We start from the raw sequence: 22872 nt of genomic DNA, 5'->3' as shown, positions 1-22872 counted from the left end.
TACCCTGGTTGCTAGTACCAAAAATGCTCTGGTTGCCAGTACCAGCCAGACTACCCTGGCCTAAGCCAGGTTACCCTGTTTGCCAGTACCAGCCAGACAGTATCAAAAAATATATATAATTATAATAATATTATTGAAGGACTGTCAACCCTTTGGGTACATTTGACGTCTGAGACACGTCATTTACTTTTACATAAAATATACTGCCCTTACATACTACTCCGAGCAACCAAAAAATATTTCCGTTCCACATGCAAATATTTTCTCAAATAAATCCGTACCAAAGAGGTTAACAATATCTTTAAAGACAATCGAATTGTTATTACTGTACTTTTATATTTAAAAGGACATAATTATATTTTTTACATATATGTATTTACGCATAAATGATAAACTTTTGCTTATATTAACCTATATCACAACTTTAACTGTACTGTAAAAAATGTCATGTAACATATATTATAAAATGCAAATTAACAATTAATGTGCACGGGTTACAGTAGACTTAAAAATAATTTTAAAATATTCATTGTGCCTCTAAGATGCAAATGCGTTTTAGAATTCTTAGTTATATACTTTAGTTTTTAATCTATGACAAATTTGTAACAAATCTAATTGATCTTTGTCATTAAATTTAATTCTAATTGAAATCTTTTACAATCTATTTAGTTTTTATTTAAAAGGCGGTTCAACAAAATCTATAAATAAAGAAACATAAGTTAACATGTCAAAATTGATGTGTTAAAAACTTCTAAAAAAATTAGTGTAAATAGTATAAAATAAAGATATAGAAACTCCTTTGAAAATCAAAGATAGAAAAAAAAATCGTAAGAAGAGTACTGTAAATTCTAATCTAAAAAACATCCTTAAATCTAAGTTTTTTCTACAATTAATAGGGGTTTTGGTTATTAATTCTTAATTCCTCACTAATACGGGCTCTATCGAATCTTGTTCGTGTGATTTCCACGAGCATTTGTGCCGACCGCTCCATCTGTTGATTCTCTTTGCCGAGGTAACTATTCAATTCAGTACAGAATGCCATATATTTCCTCCATTTGCTGTCACGTGACAAACAAGCCGGGTTGCCGATAATAATCAGCTTCGCCTTCGCCCGGGTCAATGCCACGTTGTATCTCTGTAAAATAAGTTAATTTTTCTTTAAAAAAAACCAGTAACCCTATCTAATTTTCAAAGAAATCTAATCGAAAGAAAGAATCGAATTTTAAAATGATTAGAACTTTAGATATTGATTACAATAATAATTATTATTGGAATATTGGAGACTAACTCAAGAACTGAACATATGTATATAGTCAATTCTAATGTTAAAAAAGTATTCAACCTCTTTGAAGGCCAAAAAGTTAACATATAACTTTTTTTATATATCATAAGGTGGCAAACGAGCGAGCGGCCACCTGAAATCCCAAAAATAGCGAAATGACCGTTGCCCATAGATATATGCAATTGCATATGCGTTGCCTATCTTTAATCGACGGATTAGAGGATGCACAGAAAGAAAATATTTTCTCTTCCCATGCATGCTCTCATCCGGAAAGTCCACTTCCACTTCCCATCCTTTCCTTATGAGAAAAAGGGTGGGAAGGGAAAGAGAACTAAATTAGGCCTCTGGGACGCACACTCATCAGACGAAACGCGGAATTGCTTCCACTTGACGCCTGTCTTCTGTGTGGTCGTGGTATTTCACCGGGCAAGCCGGGACAAGTCGTGCAAAGATTTTAAAGTGGGCTCTACCACTGTTAAAAAGCTAAAACAGACACATAGGAATTGTAAAAAAAAATATTTGCGCGTCTTAGACCAAATTAACTTAGTTAACTGTCTTATATTTTATTGTAAAATCACAATGAAAAAAAAACTAAATATCTTAGTATAGATAATATAAATTATTCTACCTTTTCATCAATTAAGAATCCGAGTCCATACTTTGCATCATAGTCTAAGAGCCTGCAGTTGGCTCTGACCGTGGACACCAGTATGACTCTCTTCTCCTTGCCCTGGAAGGACTCCACAGTGCCCACCTCTATCTCTTTGTAGTTTGACGAAGTCAGCCATTCTTTCATTTTATAAACCTGCAATAACAAAAATTAACTATTAAAGACTTTTTCGACTACAATGATACATGGTGTTAAAAAATAATGAAAACTCAAAAAAAATCTATGTACACATATTGTCATCCTTTTCGTTCTCTTTGAAAACAACAGAGACAAAATATATTTCAATACAAAATTAGGGATGTTCTTAACTTTATGACATTTTTTGTTGTTTTATATGGTATTACAAACTACTAACATATATTTTTGGGTTGGTAAGCAATCTAGTTATTTGATTTATAAGTTAGGACTTACCTGTCTTACATATGGTGCAATAATTCCAATATCTTTGTGCATCACATGATGTACATTTACCAAAGCTCTCACGTATTTCTTTAGCATTTCCAACTCTTTTTCATTGTAGAAACTATAAAAAAAACCAACATACAACCTTATGCATAGGGAATAAAAAATTGTTAAATCTATATCTAAAATCTATACATCCCCACCGAGGGGCTCGGAGCCTACCCTAAGTTAAAAACTACATGTTAACATTTTATTAGATAAAATCGACATGTTGATGAGAGTCAATATGTCTACACGCATCAGTCACATTCAGTCAAAGTATTATAAAAATCAGTCAAGCTGTTTCGGAAGTTATGAATTCGAAACAAAGACGGATTTTCGAATAAAAATATATACAAAAATAAAAAAAAATATATGTTTCATTATCAAGCAAACAAATACACTATGTATACGAAATATTTTTTTTTTCAGTATTACATACAAACTATCATGTTTTGTAATGTAGATACATTACCTTGGCGCTTTTCCCATTCTTTGTTCTTTAGAGTTAACAGCATGGAACACAACAGCGTGCTCGCCGCCCTTAGTGTTCAGTATGCTCTTCTCGCTCAATGGATCCAACTGTGCCAAAGCCTATAACCATCATTAAATCAATATTAAATGGTAATCATCATCTTATCCCTTAAACATCTTACTAATACTATAAATGTGAATGTTTAGATGGATGGATGGATGTATCTCCAGAACGGCTGAACGGATCTCGATATAATTTGGCATACATATAGACATAACATAGTCTGGAAGAAAGCATTAAGTACTAGGTATTTAAATAAATTCTATAAAAACGAATATTAATACATGTTTAAGTGATAGAGCCGGCAATAACATCTCTATACAAATGGGACTAATTTTAGACTTCTTCCCCTTTACACTTTTATATGAGATGGGAAGGGGAGGTGAATTTGGAATAGGAAAGAAGGAAGTTTGGCAATGTATCTGCATATGCATGTCTATGAGTGGTTGCTTAGCTATTGTTAGCGAATTTAAATGTCCGGATGCGCGTTTTGCTTTTACTAGAAGAAAAAAAACTACGTATATTCCGACATAAACGGTTGTATCTTTTGATTGCGTTGGCTTGGGACAGCAGACCTGAGTATTTGATATAAATTCCAGCTTGATACTTTCACTCCTTCCTGAGAAAAAGGGTCTTGACAGACAGACGGATGGACAACAAGGTGATCCTATAAGGGTTCCGTATTTTTCCCTTTCGAGGTGCGGAACCCTAAAAAGATTCTTCCCCTTTCTTAAACATACTTTTTCATGTTGTCTAACAAGTTAAAAGGTTCTCGAATTATGGTCACGTGTAAAAAGTGATAAATAATTCAACATGGTGAGTTAATTACCTGTAAGTTGTTCTCGTAAAACAACTCATTCGGTATTGCCAGAATATCGGGATGTGAGCGGAAATTCTTAACGAGCATCGTTATGTAGGTCGGATCATCGGTGTAAAAATTGTCAAAAGTTTTCTTTAATCGCTGTAATAATGATAGACCTGGAAAATTTTATACATACATAACAAGGTTTTGATAAAAACAATATTACTAAAAGGACAAAAGCATGGCTACTGCTTGGGAATTGAGTTGGCACGTGAGATCTTGTGTACTCCTGTACCAGACGTGCCAACTCAAGTGCCGGGTACTACACATAGAATGATTATGATGTACAAAATTTATTATCTTACAAATATTATAAATGTGAATGTTTAGATGGATGGATGTTTGTTTGAACGGCTGAACGGATCTAGATGAAATTTGGCATACATAGTCTGGAAGATCACATAGGCTACTAATAAAGTGAGAGTCGCGTGCTACCGCTAGTTTAGTATAAATATTAGTCGTAAGCAGTTTTTCTTTATTAAAGTGTTAACCAGTTTGAAAGATAAAAAAACCATTAAGATTTGAGAAGAATTACTAACTTGATAAATAGATATTAAAAAATTTAATAAATTGTAAATTTTATAATTGTATTATTTATTAAAACCATAGTGTACCCAGTCCTCTATCCTTGGCGTCCCTGGAGATGCAGACAGGTCCCAGCTGCTGCGGGTCTCCTGCCAGCACGAGGTGTCCGGTGTGCGCCAGCAGGCCCGTCACCGGCACCAGCGTGGCCGGCTCCGAGGCCTGCGCCGCCTCGTCGATGAACAGGTGCGTCATTTGCAACTTGAACATCGCCTGACTTTTCTCCCTAACAACGTCACAACATCTGTATATTACTTTATTTTTAAGGTAATTTTGTATTACTACACTTACTATTATAAAGGACGCCATTATTGTAGATTAAATACTTATTGTAGGTTTCTAAGACTCTGTTCCGTCAATACATGCCATTCATCTATCCATACTAATCTTACTAATAGTATAAATGCGAATGTTTAGATGTATGGATGGATGGATGTTTAAAGGTATCTTCAGGACGGCTCAACGGATCGCGATAAAATTTGGCATAAACCTAGAACGCAGTCTGGAAGAACACATAGAATACTTATATTTTTTTTAGTTTCGCGCGGACGGAGTCTCAGGCTACAGCTAGTATAGCACAGAGGACAGATTTCATTTTTGTTTCTTAGCATTGAATAGTCTCCAAAACTACTGAACCGATATGAAGGGAAATAAGCTGTATTTATAACTATTTTTTTTAATTTCACACAGACAAAGTTGCGGGCAACTAGTAGTTGACATAAAAATACTTACGATCCATATTTAGCGGCATGAAGTAAGGTGGTAACAAACACTCTGTACTGAGAGACGTAGGCGTTTCTCAGGGAATGGAATGTTTCGTAACTGTCGCCGTTGGAGACACGCGCCAGTTCTTGCGGCATTGTACTCCTGTTACATAAAGTATACACGTTTTCAAATATCTTGAGAGCTCGGAACTTCGCACGAGTTGCTACGGCACAATTTTAGGTGTAAGAGTTACACGATGCGGGGTGACGGCTATGCGTATCGTCCAAACTTTGGTTTGCTAAGACATTTCAGACAAACTTATATTTAATAATAATCCAAGTATTAAAAGGTTAAAAATAAAACCCAATATGTAACTATTTCTCAATTTAATTGGACACTTAAATTATGTAAACAGAGAAATGTCAAATTCCATACATGGCAGCCATTGCGTTATTTTTTTTTTAGTAATGTAAAAAATGTGAGATAAGGTTAGATGATATTGCATAATATGTATAGGTTATGTTATGTACGTTTTAAGATAAAATGTGCAGCTTGTCTATGGTGCAAATGTTTAAGTTGTGAAGTGTTGTAGTCAAATATATACAAAAAATTAGTGGAATACGTACCATTCGCGTGATCTTGAGCAGCCGCGTAGCAGAAAATTATTTATATTTAATTCTTTGTTATATTTAAAAAGCATTAAAGCAATGTGGTCGGCGGCCATGTTGGAATCTGTGCAAACCATTATTCTGTTCCTTGAATCACGAACTACAAGCTGAGAAATAAATGTTAAACCTTATAGCACGATTTTCTATTAAATTAAATATATAGAAGAATAGTAAACATTAAAAACATTACCGTAAAATAATTAACACTTTCAATGCCACAATGTCCTTTTTGTATGGTCGTGACAGGCCAATAGGTGACATTGAACATCTTTCATACTTACCCACTAAAGGAAAAGATTTCTCATACAAAACCTCCACTAAGTGTCATCATCAAACTCTGAGTGCAAACGCATAGTCAATAAACAGTAGACTTACTTGTATGATAGCTTCAACGATTGTCATAGTTTTGCCAGTGCCCGGAGGTCCAAATACAATATAAGGAGCTTTGCCCGATGTACCAGCCACTATATGTTCCACGGCCGATCTTTGCTCTTTGTTACTTTCTATCCATTTATTGTAGAATCTGTAATTTAATAATAAATAATGCCATTAATCATCTTCTATCTTATATATAATATATAGCAATCGCTGTTCGTTAGTCTCGCTATAACACGAGAACAACTGAACGGATTTATCTTATCTTGGTCTTGAAATGTTCGTGAAGGTCTAGGGATGGTTTAAAAGCTGAGAAAAATAATGAACTATCGAAATAACGAATAATCGAATAACTGCCGGGAAAACCCTAAAAACAGTTCTTTTCTTTTTCCCATATAAACGGCTGAATGGATCTTGCTGAAACTTGGCATAGATGTAGAACATAGTCTCAAAGAACACATAATAATTATGTTTTTTTTAATTACCTGCGGACGGAGTCGCAGGCGACAGCTAGTATTAAATATTGGTTTAATTTACCACCAATGATACTGTTAAATTTACTTTTATTGTTTTGGTTTTTCTATTATTATTTTGCTATTTTATATTTTAGTATATTATTGTCATCTAAATTTGTATACAATATATCCAAACCTAGTCTAGTGAATGTTGTCTGTCTGTATGTTCCTATGTTTGTATCATCTGTGTGTTATTTATATATGTTCGTCTTTGTTAAACACGAGCATATACAACCTTTTTGTACCTTTTTAATAAATAAATAAATAAAATAATTTATTATCTATTTTAGTTCGCATGTTACGACAAAAGATAATATAAATATCAGAAGGGGATTTCCCGTGTATTATATCAACGTTTTGTATTTCTGGGGAATTCCCTTAACACATCTATTGTGATAAATAAAATATTTATAAATAATAAATCATAGCACTAAATCGTTTGACACATGCAGTACCACTACATGTTTTTTTAAAATTTCAATATGAGAGCGTCGGTGGCTCAGCAGTCAAGCACTTGACTTGCTATCTGCAGTTCCTGGGTTCGAATCCCGCCATGTACCAATGTGTTTTTCGATTTTCGATTTACATATGTACATTTATTCAACGTTCTTACGGTGAAGGAAAACATCGCGATGTAACCTGCACATATATGAGAAGAAATTCAAAGATATGTGTGAAGTCAACCAACCCGCACTTGGCCAGCGTGGTTGACTATGGCCTAATCACCCTTAGCTTAGGGTAGGCTCCGAGCCCCTCGGTGGGGACGTATAGTGAGCTGATGATGATGATGTAAAGTCAATGGCACTCAACGTGTTAAACACACAATTTTTTTTATCTAATATAGTTATTTTTTTTATAATTGGAACATTGAATACTTACTTGGTAATGTCTGCAGGAGGTATATAATGTTTAGGACTTTGCGGGAACACTCTGCACAGCTGTTTGGATCGATGTATGGAGTTGACGGCTTCATGCATGCGTTCAACGGGCACACGAGACATCACGAAACGCACGTCGAACAACGCATCCACTTTGTAATGCTGTTCAAATCTGATAAATTCATGATACGATTAAGGTTAACGCGCATTGTACCACTCAACACCGACTATTACGCGTGATAAAAATATAAAATTGATATTGGTCGCCTCAAGGACCGTGCAAGCGAGAAGGATATAATGTTTTGTTAATAAATTTATATCTTTGTCCCGCTCCCTCGGCGACTTTGAGCGTCGAGGTGGAGAAGCGTTATTGACGAGAAGTTGACGAGTCCGCGTTAACCTTTAATAATAAAGGCATCTTTGGACTATCACAAATACTACTTCAACTTTATGATTTAAATCTATGTATAACACCTTATTGTACATCCACCGGACAAATTTTGATGAAATTATAGTAGTCTTTAAAATGCCAGAGGAAGTTTGTCTCCAATAATATATTCTTTAAGATTGAAATCACTTTGAGTGGCAGTATGAGGTACATTTTTTTATATTCGACTTCACATTTCTGGTTCAACTAGTTAAAAAAAACTCACGTCTCGTCCAGATTTGTCAATATGATGTTGTTCAATTCAATATTACTGATGGTGCTTTCGAAATTCAGTGTAGGTGTGTCCCGTGGCTTGATGTACACTCTGTCACCTGGAATATTTTGTCATTTTGTCACTAACATGAACATTTACTCGCCCTGGACAACCGATGCATCCTCAGCATCTTAGTTGTATCTCATCTACTTACTAATATTATAAATGCGAATGTTTAAATGGGTAGATGTTTGTTAGAAGGTATCTCTAGAATGGATCTTGTAGTGTAAGCATAAACGTAGTGTTTGTCTCGAACGTACACGCCATAAGTACATGCCGGAGAGAGGCAGCGTCAGTCGATGTCTGACCGTTGGACCGGCAACACGTGTCGGTACGTGAACGAGTTAAATATAACACAACGAATGCAACAGAACTTGATGAAATTGTTAACAGATGTTATTAAACATAGTCTGGTATAAACCATAGGCTACTTCATTACTAACTGTAAAGATAAATTGAGAAGAAAGGTTACTAATTACCTCTCAGCAAAGAGGGTCGTTTTTCTGCTAAGCCGGGGACTTCTAAAATGTAGGCACCTTTCCTCCGATCCATTGTTACACTGAACATATTATAATTCTGAAACAATTTATTATATCTTAAGATCTTTATTTAAATAACCTTGTAACTATTGTATTGTATTGCAGAGTTTCTAGAATTTCTTATGTGTCTACCAAATTTTTTTTATCATTAGGACGATAGACAGATTTTGTTCAATCTGGACATAAAGAAATTTTGCATAGAAGTAATCAGTTGCAGTTAAGTTTAAATGAAATCGATAGTATTTTACAGGAAGGTTTGAAGTACTTTATTAGTACACTATAAGTCTTGCAAAATTTTTTTTTTTTTAAACTCTTAAACTCACCTTTAAATTATACTTTATATGAACTTCCTCCCACCAAAGCAGATGATGAAAGAATGCCATGTAATTACTTTTCGTAAGTCCTTCGTCAAATATAGCTCTGAAGTAAAAAAAAAAATCATAACTTGTAAAACAGCAGAAAACTTTTACAACTTCGAAGCTTTTTGAAATATTAAGTCGCATTAACCGATAGTGTATAGATGATACTGCCTTGTTTATAAGGCTATTTGTATTATTTGTCTACTAACTGTCCCGCAACTCCGTCTGTGCGGAATTAAAACTAAAACTTAGTAAGTAGCCTGTGTTCTACAACTATGGCAAACTTCAGCAAGATCCGTTGAGCCGTTCCAGAAATACCTTCAAACAAACATCTATCCATCCATGCATACATTTAAACATTCGCATTTATAATATTAGTAAGGTGGTGTTCAGTTGGGATCTACCATTTGGTCACTATAACCGATATTAAGCGGTTCCTAAGGTTACCTTGTAGAAATCAACACTATTCGAAGCTGCTCCATAATTTCTCTGGGGCCTTTAATATGTTCTAAAGCTTTCTCTCCTAATCCATGTGGTAAAAGAATATCCAACAACTTCGGTACTTTGTACTTGGCTGGATAAGGTCTGCAAAGGTTTTATATATAAAAAAAAAACTCCAATTAAAATTATTCGTCACTGGCATAAAGCAAAATTAATTAGTAAAACTTTTATAAACCTGTATTTAATATCTACCATATAATAGTTTTAAGAATAATATGTTATACTCACAAAAGACCTGTACATGATAAAACCGTATCTGCAGTCACCCAGACTTCATTGGTGAAAGGACTCCGAGTAAACAGATGAATACTTTCCTCTTCAAACACTGAGACAACCTACCAATAGAAAAATATGAATAAAAACTGGTATATCCACATATAATTATATAGTACAAATAAACAGATATTTAATCTAACAAAATACAATTGAAATAATGTTTAAATCCTTTAAAATCCTTCAAACCAGGATGAGCGGGACCGCAATATTTTTCTCGTTAATAAAGGTTTCTCATTTATCCAGTTTCGATTTTAAATTTATAAATGTAGGTGTCCACTGTCTAAAAACATATTGTTATCTTTATCCTTTCAATGAGAATAAAAAGGACGACAATGCAAGTGATGTCACAGTTGAAACCAATATTAAAATAATTTATCAACAACATAACATAATTATAATGGTAATCATCGGGTCTAGTATGAATAAATAAATCTAATTGTTCCAATGTATTTATTAATGAATAAAATCGTTACCATTTCTCGAATTATTATTATGTTTTTTTCATCACTTCGTCTATGAAATGTGAACATAATAGGCATCTCGTATGTCCCAATATCCGAAGCAGCAAATGTTACAGACACCTTGTTATTTATTGTTGTCTCTGTAATAAATGTAACATATAAATTATTTATGTACAATTAGATTTCATATATTGCAATTTATACAATTTATAATGATAACTAGCGGACCCGACAGACATTGTCCTGTCTACACGTCTTTAATTTGAATAAATTAATATGAAGTTAATATTTGATGAAAATTGTGAATCTAAACCATTCCCAGATCCCCTTGAACACACACAAAAAATTTCATCAAAATCGGTCCAGTCGTTTGAGAGAAGTTCAGTGACATACACACTCACAGAAGAATTATATATATAAAGATGATAAACATTTTAAACAGTTAATAATTATGTATATTGAACTATGTTACTAACTTTTTTCCAATATATTTGGTTCTTCCCCAAATATATATGGATGATCACATATCGAAAACTGTGGCTGTGGATGTGCTAATTGTATCCCAAATATCAGCAAATCTTCATTTTTCATATCATTAGTCATGCTAAATGAAAATTTTACAGGTTGCGATGGCTTGGCCTAAAATGTTTAAATAATAAATAATTTTCTAAAGCGCAAAAAGGTAAATATAAAATTTCAATCTTAATAAGATATAAATTCAAATATTTCGATGGATGGATGGATGGATGGATGGACAGATGTTTGGTTGAAGGTATCTCAATAATGGCTGTATTGACCTTGCTGTAATTTGGCATAAATGCAGAACATAATCTGAAAGAACAAATTAGTAAAAAAAAAATAATAATGTGCAAAAAAAAGTAATATCTTACACTAATCCTAATTTTTTGATGATCTGTATCTTCAACCTTAGTTCTAACAGCACCAGGTTTACCCAGACTCTCACCTCTACCAAGGATGATAACTCCATCCCGATTTTTAGCAAAGTTTCTTCTGTTGGAATAAAATTAAAAAATAGTAAGTACAGTGGCCTTTGCTCATGATATTCCATCTTCATAGCAATAAACTTTTGAATATTTGGTAGGCTTTAGAATGTTAAATCCAAAAATGGTGTGACAATAGCATATTCAACACTATACAATAGTCAGGGGTACAAGTATTTTAGGTAAGCAACTTAAAAGACAATAGAAATTCAAAAATAAGTATGAAATCAACCCACCCACACTGAGCCAGCATGGCTGACTATGGCTTAGTCAACCCTAAATTGGGTTTAATTGTTCTAAAACATTTACACTCAAAATTTACCTATAATTGTAAGATGAATATAGTAATATATCCTTTATACAAATGCCCGATGAATATACTTATTTTCAGTAACTATTTGCATTTGCAATGATAACTAATGTTTATAATGATAATAATACTAAAATATTAACAACCAGGAAAAACAAATGATGCATATTTAATGAACTTTGGATTTCATACTAGAAGATTAAAAAAATACATAAATACAAGATGTAATTGTGTACTATGACTTTATGTACTAAAATATAAAAAAATACCACTAACTTCTTCTGCTTATAAGCTTCTAGGATCTTGTTACTAATATGTTTGGGTGTGTTGTTATGATCTACTAGGGCATCTTCGTCGTAGTAATCGTCAACTACACCACATACGTTGCAAAACATTTTTCCTGTAACAATTCGCAACTATTAATATTTATGTTTGTCGTCGAGTAAATGTAGTATTTTAATTATCAAACGTTATCAATTACAGGACAATAACATCTCTTTGTCAAGGATATGTGAGTGAATCTGGATTCTCATGCAAAATTTTTACTTATTTTATTACAATATATATTTAATACAATGAATCAAACCCAATAGTGTATTCACTACTTACCCCTAAAACTGGTCCAGTTTATTGTCAACAATTCCACCGTCCACTTTATTGATTTAAATACGACACGATTATCAATGACGAATGAGCTATGGAAATGAAAGAGATGTCAGATGACCTTCAATTTAACGAAGTTATTGATTTTTAAATGGAATACATTTAATATGCAACTGCTTTTCTCAACACTGCGAGTGGAAATAGCAAGTTGTTTTTATTATGTGAACAGTTTCATTGATCATTGGATTGGAACACGACATTGGTAAAATTAGGATAACGGAAACCCCTCACCAAAGACAATCTGAGGAATTTATTCAAAGAACGTACCATCTTGTTATTGATCTATTTTTTTTTTATCTTTTTTAATTTTATGATCTGGTAACATAGACCTTTAAGTCATATTTTATTTGGAATTGATCTATTTTTCTACAAGGCCATCAAAGAGCATAAAAAAGAATAAAATCCTGGAAATAGATCCATGGGCAGGCATTAATTCGAGGTATTTTGCAGTATTTTGTGCCTATTTGATTTTAGCTAAATTGGTAATGAGGATAGTAGTTGCTATTATACCGGTTGGAGCAGCTGCACGGTTTTGATGTTGCCATTTTCACAAATTCGAAATTCCATAAAAATATCCCCCATGATGTTATGACATGTAGCTTAATTTACTATATACTTAATGTGTTGATATCAGTTTGGATGTATCAATTTAAACAGTATGGTCAGGTTATAAGTTATAAATCAATTGCTTGCTCAAGTACATGCTATATTTATGGTTAGGCATATAAAAGGGTTAGTACATCGTCTCCAGGTAGTAATGAAAGTTAGTGTAAGTAGTGTTAAAGCTTTATTTTGTTAATAAGCATATAAATAACCAACTTATCCCAGTAAAGTAAAAATAAATTAATATTATTAATATGTTCGGTGGTATAATTTGACAGCTTTTGCTTCTTAACTTCTTACACAATCAGCTTATCGTCACGAAGCGGGTACTGATAAAGGTGGTTATAGATTCCAAAAGGCCTCTCGACGCTGTAGTCCAATCCCACGCAAACATTGTATAGGTTGTCGCAGTAGTAGCCGTAAGCGCATTTCTGACCATAGACATCCACCTGCATTTTTTCAGTACACTGTTCTGCAGGGCCCTGAAATAAACAACACATATCTACTAACCGTTGAATTCCACTGCCGTGGCACTTGTGACGGCACGTACATTTACATTACTTTCATTATTTTTAACTAAACAGAAACCACAATATGGCAGAGTATAAGTGTCACGGCAGTGGTATCCTCGGTGGGATTATGTACGATTTATGCCTCCTTTATATTTTGGCAAAGGAGAATTATTCTATCCAGCTGTAGACTGATACAAGTTGACGATAGTAAAATTGACTTAGTTCATCATACCCTGTAGCAATCACGTCGGTTGCCGCAGACTTCGTTCTTATATGTACCAAATTCGCATTTCTTGTATTTCTTGTTTCCTCTGATGATGTTGCAATGTTCGTGTGTGGGCAATACACCGTTACTCTCGCAAACTGGGCACTCAACTAAGACTCTGTCAGAAAAGAGAAAAATTGAAATTTGTTAAAATTTGAATCTATTTTATAAAACTAGAACGCCTTGAATAATTGAATAGCAAAATATTATAAATGCATAATTGCTGTGTTTTGGTCGATAGCAACGATTTATATTATAAATGCGCATATTTGGCTGTTTGTAAGAAGGTATCTTACAAATCTTACAATCTCTAGAACGTCTGCATGGATCTCGATAACATTTGGAAAGTATGTATGTAGAATACAGTCTGGAAGGCCCCATATGTTACCTATAATACCGGAAATGTTTACGGACTTTTCACCTTTTTTTTTCAATTGTGTACAGCAGAGCAAAAGCTAGTACAAACTTACAAGTAACTTAATCTTACCCATCTACGTCTTCGTGAAGTTCATCCCTCTCGAACATTCTGTGGCTTTCATACCCTCCCCTGTAGTGAGCCAGGCAGCAGGATGTGGCGGCGAAAAACAGGATGTATGCTAGTAGATGCATGATGCTTGGAGTTCTAGGGTAAAAATGATTTGTTTTAAAGATAAAGTTGTAATTTTATTTTAGTTATAACTTTATTCAAATTAACGATGTATTCTATTCTTTTACATGCAAATTCTTTTCTATGTGATCATATTGTCTATATTGGAAGACACCATGTTGATCACCAATGTTTATTTTAAATTCCTCCCAAAGAAACCCTTCTTTTGGGAAATAAATAAATATATGACGAAGCCAATATATTTTTTTTGTATACCGGTCATCGATCTGGCTGAAAATCTATAATTAGTTTTATACGGAGGTGGAGAACGCAAATTGTAAATAAATACAAAAAATGATATTAGGCGCCACCCGAGATGATTTTCTTAAAATGTTAAATATTTTTTAAATTGACGGTTAATACAGAGTTTTATTTAAAGGGGAAGGGGGATGGGGTCAGCTACCAATAGTATGGTCTTATTCAAAGTAACTTTTATGTCTATTTTACATTTTTCAATATTCTATGCAGGCAGCTGCCCTTCCCCAGGACAGCAAAATTCCACAAGTACAGGAGGCGCCTGCCACGAAGTGCAGAAGAGTGAGTATGTCATAACTGCTCACATATGAAGATGACAAAAACATAAAAATGAACAAGGAGTGTCATCAAGAGTATTTACTCTTTTCTTATAAGTGTAAGATTATTTATGCAAAAGGAATTCGAAAATTTTAAATAATTTCACTTTTTATTATTTAGTCAACAATATAGTCTTAATTGGACCGAATACGTAGATGTTTATGAATGAACTAGTAAGCATACTAAAATTAGATCCATCGAAAATCTTTGAAATGGTACAAAGTCTGTTCTCGCGTCATATTATGTGATCAACACGAATATCCGGTGAACCATTAACATGTCAATAACGAAAAACAAGTAAAAAATATGAAATAAACATTCAATGGAAACCGTTTATTATTTTTAAATAATCATTGTCGTAGGTGTATTCACTGAAACGTTTTCATAATTTAAGGTAGGTTTTCATGAATAAAATATCCGTAAGCGGGTATTGTCATCTCGCACATTTCCCTTAGTAAAACAGAGATAACAATATCTATGTTTTCGTGACCGACAGTGGAAACAGAGCATTCTTGTTATTCCTATACGCCCAACGTGACTGTCCACACGTAAACGATTTATTTGTAAATTTGATGACAAATCACAATAGTATGAATTACGAATACCATAAATACATATGCTTTGCGATATAGAGATAAATCATAGAATACAAATATCTTGTTCGCATATTTGTTTAATGGAGTGCAGAATCAGTTGAAATTCCTTAAGTCAAAGCACCTGCTAAAATGTCGAAACATTTAATTCTCGTATTAAAGCATTTCAAATACATTCTTAATATAATTCGTAAATAAAGTACATTACTATATAGTGGTTTAAAAAATTCAGGTACCGCTGTACTTCCGGTCATTGACATGAAATATGACGTACTTATATCAATAAAATGTTTAACGTCCCATGTGGTCTTTAACTGGAATTAAGATTTTTTTGTATCAAATATTATATTCATACGTGGTTGATGTCGGTTGTCGGATTTAAAAATAATTTACTTCAATTGGCACGTACAAAGAAAACATAAAATGCGTTCGTCTGCGCATGCGCCGACGCCCGCCCAAACAAATCGTGTACGCATTCGTTTTTCAGACGTCGTACGATACAGTATCTTTCAAGAAAATAATATTATTAAGGAGAATTTAAACATATTTTTTTGTTATAAACTTTCTAATTGCATCAATTGTGTGAAGTGAAAATAATTAAACAACTATTGTAAGTTTAAATTTCAAATCATGGGTATGATTTCGCGCGTTCGAGGCCGCATAAGGAGTGACTCTTTCTCGAAGATTCATACGATGAAATCGGAAGATAAAATCGCTAATATTGGTATGTATTTATAAAATATAATATTTTCTAATAGAACCCAACAATTTATATGAATTATGTTTTCATATTTAGCTACTATTACAAAATATAATTACTTTCTTTTCATCGTCTCATTGTAGTTGTTATTAGAAATTAAAAAATGTTTTGACTTTGTGACTATTTCAAGGTGTGTTTATTTTGAGACAGGCTTATGTGTTCTATTGTTTATATACTTTGAATACAAACTCCATCTATTAATAACGATAATGCATCGAGAAACTCAGTGATAGCATGGCTAGTTATCAATGACAGGTTTAAGTTCCATTCTCTACAGTTGAGGGTACTTTAAGAAGCTTCGGCTAACAATTTTCAAGAATGATTATAGAATAAATTGTAGTTAAACAACGCCCTTTTTAGATTGATTTTATATATTTAATCTTAACCAAGTTTATTTGCTAAATTTCCTAATAATAAATGTAGAACCAGAGCGATTAATATTCGTTGATGAAAAATGTTTTCTCGATTGTCCGGAGCCGTGCTGTTATTGTAGATTTATACAAGTTATCGAATCTTACTAATATTATAAATCCGAAAGCTTAAATGGATAGCTGTTTGTTAGAAAGTATTTCCAAACCGGCACAACGAATCTTGATGAAATGGCATGGATGTAGAACATAGTCTGAAAGAACGCATAGACTAATAATTAAGGGTATTTAATTCCGTGCGAACGAAATTGCGGGAAAAAGCTAGTCAGTGAATAAATAACTTAATTTTCATCAATCATAATTGAAAGACGAAACAATGGTCTTAATTTGATATGACCATTAATTGTAAAATATTTGTTTTAGTGTGGCTGCTATCTGTGGTCCTGTTGCTGCCGTATTGGGCACCAAGAGGTCTTTTCGTTGCGTTGGGAGGCGCGTGGCTAATGGCCGCATACACATGTCTTGTAGTACCAGTACTAATATCCGCAAACTACAGATACCCTGCGAGATGGTACCCCGCTGTGGCGAAGCTAGCACAAGGTAAATATGTAATTTAAAGTATCTAGTTGTCCGTTTGTTCCGACTGAATTTTAACAATGTGTGTACTATTGGTAGTAGTTATAAACTAGCGTAGAATTGTTGAAGGACATCCTTTATAACCTAAGCTAGGTTAAAGCAAACGAGAAGATTCTAGATTGATAACTTTCTACTAGTATCATTGCTGAACGGACTGTTATTAGGTACTTTTTAGGACTCCCGAAATTGCGTGAGTATATACAACACATGCCTATTACTTCCTAAATCTTAAAATAATGCACTCTGCGTGAACCAGACATTAATCTTTCAACGTAAAGCAACTAATTAAGGAGATCGGAAATAACTTTGTCGTCGACAATTAAAGTTATATTCTTTCAACGCGGAGTAAATTGCTTGGTAGTGAAATATCACACATGTGCGTCTCATAAGACGACTTATAAAAGTTTTCACTAAGATTTTTTTGACGTAAGAACTTGACGTTTTAAGAGGTAGAGGCCGCGTCATTGTGAGGCGAAAACATAACGCCATAAAGCTTATCCAACCCAAAACTTATCCATTAAAATTGAAATGATTATTGAATTAAAAGACTTATTTATGTTTTATTTGTTAACTGTGGGAATTATAGTGAATTATAGAAGACGATGCCGAGAAAGAACGCATACGACCACACCTACACTACGCGTAATATACTTATCTAGTCTAAAATAATAGTAAAGAAAACATGTAAACACTTTTAGTTTGTCAAAATTGCTATTCTACAAAAATAAAAAATGTTCAAGTAGATTATTAAGACTATATATAGACAGTGGACATTAACTGTTACGTTAGTACTTTTAATATTCTAAAATCAAAACACGTTAAATATGCAATTTTTCAGTTAATATTAAAGTTATTTTAAAATTCTAGCCAAAAATTATGGCAAATATGACGCGTAGAAGGATTTCTAAACGTAAATAAACAAGAAATGGAGCACTACGCTAATAATTTGATTGCACCACATTTTTATAAACAACAAATAATTATGAGACGTAGTTTATTATGATGCTAGAGCCAAACTTTCACTTCGTTCAAATAGATAACATATACGTTTATTTAAATCATAACTGTCCAGATAATAAATAATACGTTGCATCTGTAGAATGAAATAATTCACATAAAACGAAAAGAAATATATTTAGAAATGCACTAGCATGGCATTGGTGCGTACATTTTTGTTGAAAAACCAAATAAGAAGTGATATGATTAATTTTATGATAATTTACATCTATATTTTTTATTAATCTCTCTCTACCCAAGTAGCGTTGCCTGGCGTCCGAACATCGCCGGACACAGGTAGGCTTTTTGATTGCGTGTCTAGCCAAAATAAACAGTGTCCAGATTGTCCGGCTTTTTTAGGCTCTTTACATTTCGCATTTTACGTAGCCGAGCGCCTCAATAATTTAGGGAAATACTCGATAATTTAGGGTCTCTGGCTTTTTTACCCAAATCTCCGGCCAAACTGGCTGGTCTGTTCGGCTATTAAGTTTGGCTACCTGACAACCCAAGCCAAGCTAACCAAGAATGGACGATGAGAGTGGAGTTGTTAATAAAATGAAGCTTGCGTCAGTATATGCACGGACAGTATAAACAAGTAATGAAATGCAGCTAAAACGGCGATCGATGTTTGCAGATAGATCGTCCGATTTGTTTATACGCGATCCCGCAATTTTTCAGGTCATTGTCGGAACGGAGCTGAATGAGGCGACGGAAGCTGGCCACCTTCCAGCCGCTGTGCGTCATTAAATACTACATACATACATTTTGTGTCTAAACAAAAACATGTGGTCGTACGATTTATTCGGCGATTTCTTTTGTTGTGTAAAATTCATGATGTACTGAACTCTTAGCTTTCTGACGGGAAGATCCGGAGAAAAATGCCTCGTTCCAATTTTAAACGTTTTAAATCGATCCTTCTTTGCGGTCTAATTGATAAGTCAGATTATTTCTTGTCTAAAAGCGATTTTTATTAGTATCTTCTATTGTTTTAAAAGGAATTTGGCACCAAAAGCCCGCCTTTTTGGGCAAATTTAAAATGAGATTCACAAGTTGTGAGTGTTAACAGTTATGTAATTTGGGAAAATTGCAACAATAAATCATTGGAAATCTAATAGAAAAATAATAAAATTACCTCTAAAACTATTAGCTTACTTACCAGATAAATTGGTGGAATTTCTTGTTGCTTGATATGAAAGGATGGACTGAACTGATTTCTCTAAGGCAAGGGTGGTCCTTTTATACAAAAGATCCTCCTAAGAAAATCATCCCCTGAACAACAGAAGTTGACCGAAGGATAGCTTTATGCAATAGATTATTTACAACCCTTTGATTTATTAATTGAAATCCAACTTATTTCTTTTATAATCGCTCAAAATAAACTAGGAAATAAATTTCACTAAACATGATATAGAAACTCTGTACCAGTCTGGTAAATAGAACTACCTATTAGTACCTATAGGTAAAGTTTAAGAGTGCGTTTACACTGCCTTAACATTCATCAATCGACTTAAAAAAACTTAGATAATTGTTTCGCACAAGTGTATAAGGCGTAGCACTTCCCTTAGATTAAAAAAAACTTTTCTTAAATCTCTCTTGACAATAAATTTTGTATAGATATGACCCCCGAAAAGTTGTTTCAGGCAACTTTTAAAATTAATTCTAATAAAACTTTTAATTGTTATTACAACTTAATGTAAGTAATTATCAATGATCATTATTGTTGAATGCTTGCCATCAAAAAGTAAGAAAAAATATTTAATGCAAATGAGTAAAAAAATTCTATGAAACGGGAAAATAAATAGATGAGATACGACAGGTCTTCATCGCCCACGGACGCTGTCCCCAGAACTTAACCATAACCATAAGACATTTTTTTTATTAAGTAAAAGAATTAAATAATATTGATAATGTCTGCAACTATAATTGTAGTTCGTTTCTACACCTATAGATTTTGTCTTTTCATAGTCGACCGTATACTTATCTATCTATCTATCTATATATATAAAATAAAGTCGTGTTAGTTACACTATTTATAACTCAAGAACGTCTTTACCGATATGGCTGAAAATTGGTGAGGAGGTAGCTTAGAGCCAGGAGGCGGACATGGGATACTTTTATTTTAATTTAAGCCTTGAAGAGCTGCTTTAGGACGGATGGATGACTGGGCTACACTAATTAAGTTTTTTATATATCCACACGGACGGTGTCGCGGGCGACAGCTAGTTTCCAATAAAACTTACCTTTTTCTTTAGCTGTGAACAGCGAGTACCACTCAACTGTTTCTCGAATTAGAAACAAATATGGGAAATTGACCACCAACTTTCTCTTAACGAAGAAACAGGTTTCAAAAATAAGCCCTGAAAACTTATATGCATTTTATAATGTCAAGTAATAGTGTGACTTTCATACAGCATTTTGGTTTCAGAAGTAGCTCGTAGACTACGTGCCCCCAGTGCATGTTTGCTGGGCGTATTGCAGACTGCGTATGCACCGATCGAGCGCGCTGAACGTCTGTTCCTGCAGATGAACAACTTGTCCACTATGATATGCCAGGTACATATACTTATATTGCCATTTATAATTTAAAAATGAAAGTAGCATGTGTAAATAAAATGAGTTAGAGATACGTTGCCTATTCTTTAATTAACATAGAAATGGACATTACAAAAAGAGACATTTATTCTTCCTTTTCCGTTAAAAAGATTTAATAACAGGATATTTTTTTGAACTTTAAGATCATTATCATTTAGTGCATTTTGTAAGGTGTGGAAAATGCTATATTTATGCAAAGATACCTTTTCTAAACTGAATATGTTTTTTTCTCAGTTATTGGTGTTCACCGCCTGCGATAAGTTGTTGGTGTCCCAGGGCCGACTGACCTGCCTCTACTCTCTCATGTTCTACAATGTCATCACCTATTCCGTCAGCTACGTGCGCGAGATCTGCACCAAGGAGGACTGGTCGCCCTATGTCAATGTCACACGCCACTCTCGCGTCAAGCACCTCGCCATGTCCGCCACGAAGATTGTTCTGGAGTGGACCAAAGCCGTAACATTCATTGTCACAATCACGTTTATCCTCCTTACTTTAGGTCTAGAACAAGGATTGGAACACTTTCGACCCACGGCTCTATACACGGCTATAACTGGTACATATTATTTGTTGACTGAGAGAACTTTCCTGGAACTATGGCCTATTGCTTTATCAGCTATGAAACTGGAGAAATTGGAGGGTATGGAGGCATTATATTGTGGAGTTTGGGCTCGAGGTGTGACCACAGCATTGGCTTTGCCATTGGTGCCAGCGCTGGCGTGGTGCGAGCGATGGCGATTGTCTATTCTCGTTCTGTACGTGTGTGTATTTATGCACGGAAGGCATAGATTAGGAGAGGCTTTGGTGAAAATGAACGAGGCGTGTGATTCTTTGGCGAAGTTCCGACGGGCGACACCCGAGGAACTGTCGACCCTGGAGGACGTGTGTGCCGTTTGTTTGGGTAGCATGAAGTCGGCTCGTGTGACGCCGTGCGCGCACTATTTCCACGCAGACTGTCTGCGCAGGTGCCTCGCTACATCCGACAGATGTCCCATTTGTGTGAGGCCGTATGTCTTCTGCTGATCACCTCGCGGAACTGTTGAGAAGAAGACTGGCTTTGTAAAGTTTGAAATCGATGTTGTACTGATATTTTCCAAAATGTTTCGAACGAATATTGAATGTATTAAAATTAATTGTTGTGATTTAGGTTAAGGTACAGTCAGCGTCATATAGATCGTCACAGACAAGATATGCAAATATATAGGTACACCAAAAGTATTCAATTATATCGGTACAACAAAAGTCCTCAAAATAATAGATACATTCACCCTGCTCAAATACATCGGTACATACACAGCGTCAAATATATGAGTACATGCAAGATGCTCATAAATATCGTAGCAGCCACAGCGTCATAAGTAACGAAGCAGTCAAGGTGCGCAAAAATATCGGTACATTTGACAAAATTGAACTCTATCTCTATGTACTTGTGATACAATTTGGAATAAACTACTTCTGTTACATTCATTTGACACTTTGCATCAAACCATTTTTCACAATTTACTAAAAGTGTTCGACGCGGATGACAGATATTAGGTAGAGAAAACCAACATCAAATTTAAGTTTGTCATCATATATGCTAGTTTGGTCTCGTGGCCTTACCGTTCGCCGCCGTTGGTACGTAAGGTCGGCGGTTCAAATCCCAAGCCACTATTTTTTTTTGATATTTAAACTTTTTAATTTTAATATCGAAGCACATGTAATTAAATTCTATCGCCGTAGTTATTAGGTACTTTTTGATATTGCCTTGGACTAATGAGTTTGACCGTTAAAGTACTTTTCTATTTCAAACAAAAATGAAGGAGATAAAGCGATGCTATTGGCATGTAATTTGTTTATTACTCATGTTTGTTAAACTTGTACCGGTAAAAATAACACTTTTACTGATACTGATTATATTTAAGAAACAAAGAAAAAAAACTGAATGTCAATATCCAAACTACATCAAATTTTTGGTCGATTGCAATAAACATTCCAGTGTGCGTGGGCGCGCACACATATGTA

The 22872-nt window shown here is 34.1% G+C and overlaps 3 protein-coding genes across 4 annotated transcripts; 1 reads left to right on the top strand and 2 right to left on the bottom strand.

Moving 5' to 3' along the window:
* Positions 1-688: 688 nt before the first annotated feature.
* Positions 689-12553, bottom strand: LOC106120299 (putative helicase mov-10-B.1). The gene is made up of 20 exons (XM_013315611.1): positions 12271-12553; positions 11938-12061; positions 11241-11361; positions 10827-10989; positions 10363-10490; positions 9842-9948; positions 9560-9697; positions 9077-9173; positions 8694-8790; positions 8167-8272; positions 7515-7685; positions 6121-6268; positions 5704-5852; positions 5105-5239; positions 4405-4598; positions 3758-3906; positions 2869-2987; positions 2364-2475; positions 1911-2087; positions 689-1135 (listed from the first exon to the last, which is right to left on the bottom strand). The coding sequence occupies exons 2-20, from the start codon at positions 12054-12056 to the stop codon at positions 890-892; spliced, it is 2676 nt and encodes an 891-aa protein (XP_013171065.1). The 5' UTR covers positions 12057-12061; positions 12271-12553; the 3' UTR covers positions 689-889.
* Positions 12554-13198: 645 nt separating this feature from the next.
* On the bottom strand, positions 13199-19472 carry LOC106119963 (uncharacterized). The gene is made up of 4 exons (XM_013315099.1): positions 19433-19472; positions 14192-14326; positions 13672-13822; positions 13199-13409 (listed from the first exon to the last, which is right to left on the bottom strand). Exons 2-4 carry the CDS (start codon positions 14311-14313, stop codon positions 13224-13226), a joined length of 459 nt encoding a protein of 152 aa, XP_013170553.1. The 5' UTR covers positions 14314-14326; positions 19433-19472; the 3' UTR covers positions 13199-13223.
* LOC106119962 (uncharacterized) lies at positions 15796-22020 on the top strand. Of its 2 annotated transcripts, none has more exons than XM_013315098.1 (4): positions 15796-16240; positions 17068-17244; positions 20705-20829; positions 21103-22020. In XM_013315098.1, exons 1-4 carry the CDS (start codon positions 16147-16149, stop codon positions 21889-21891), a joined length of 1185 nt encoding a protein of 394 aa, XP_013170552.1. In that variant the 5' UTR covers positions 15796-16146; the 3' UTR covers positions 21892-22020. The 2 variants fall into 2 exon arrangements, with proteins under 2 accessions (XP_013170552.1, XP_013170551.1); XM_013315097.1 differs by having other exon boundaries at positions 15798-16240; positions 20702-20829.
* The last annotated feature ends 852 nt before the right edge of the window (positions 22021-22872 follow it).

Source organism: Papilio xuthus, unplaced genomic scaffold, assembly GCF_000836235.2.
Source record: "Papilio xuthus unplaced genomic scaffold, Pxut_1.1 DF826961.1, whole genome shotgun sequence".
NCBI classification, from domain to species: Eukaryota; Metazoa; Arthropoda; class Insecta; order Lepidoptera; family Papilionidae; genus Papilio; species Papilio xuthus.
The sequence above is the reverse complement of the archived record's forward strand: the minus strand, read 5'-3'. Positions and strand labels throughout refer to the sequence as shown.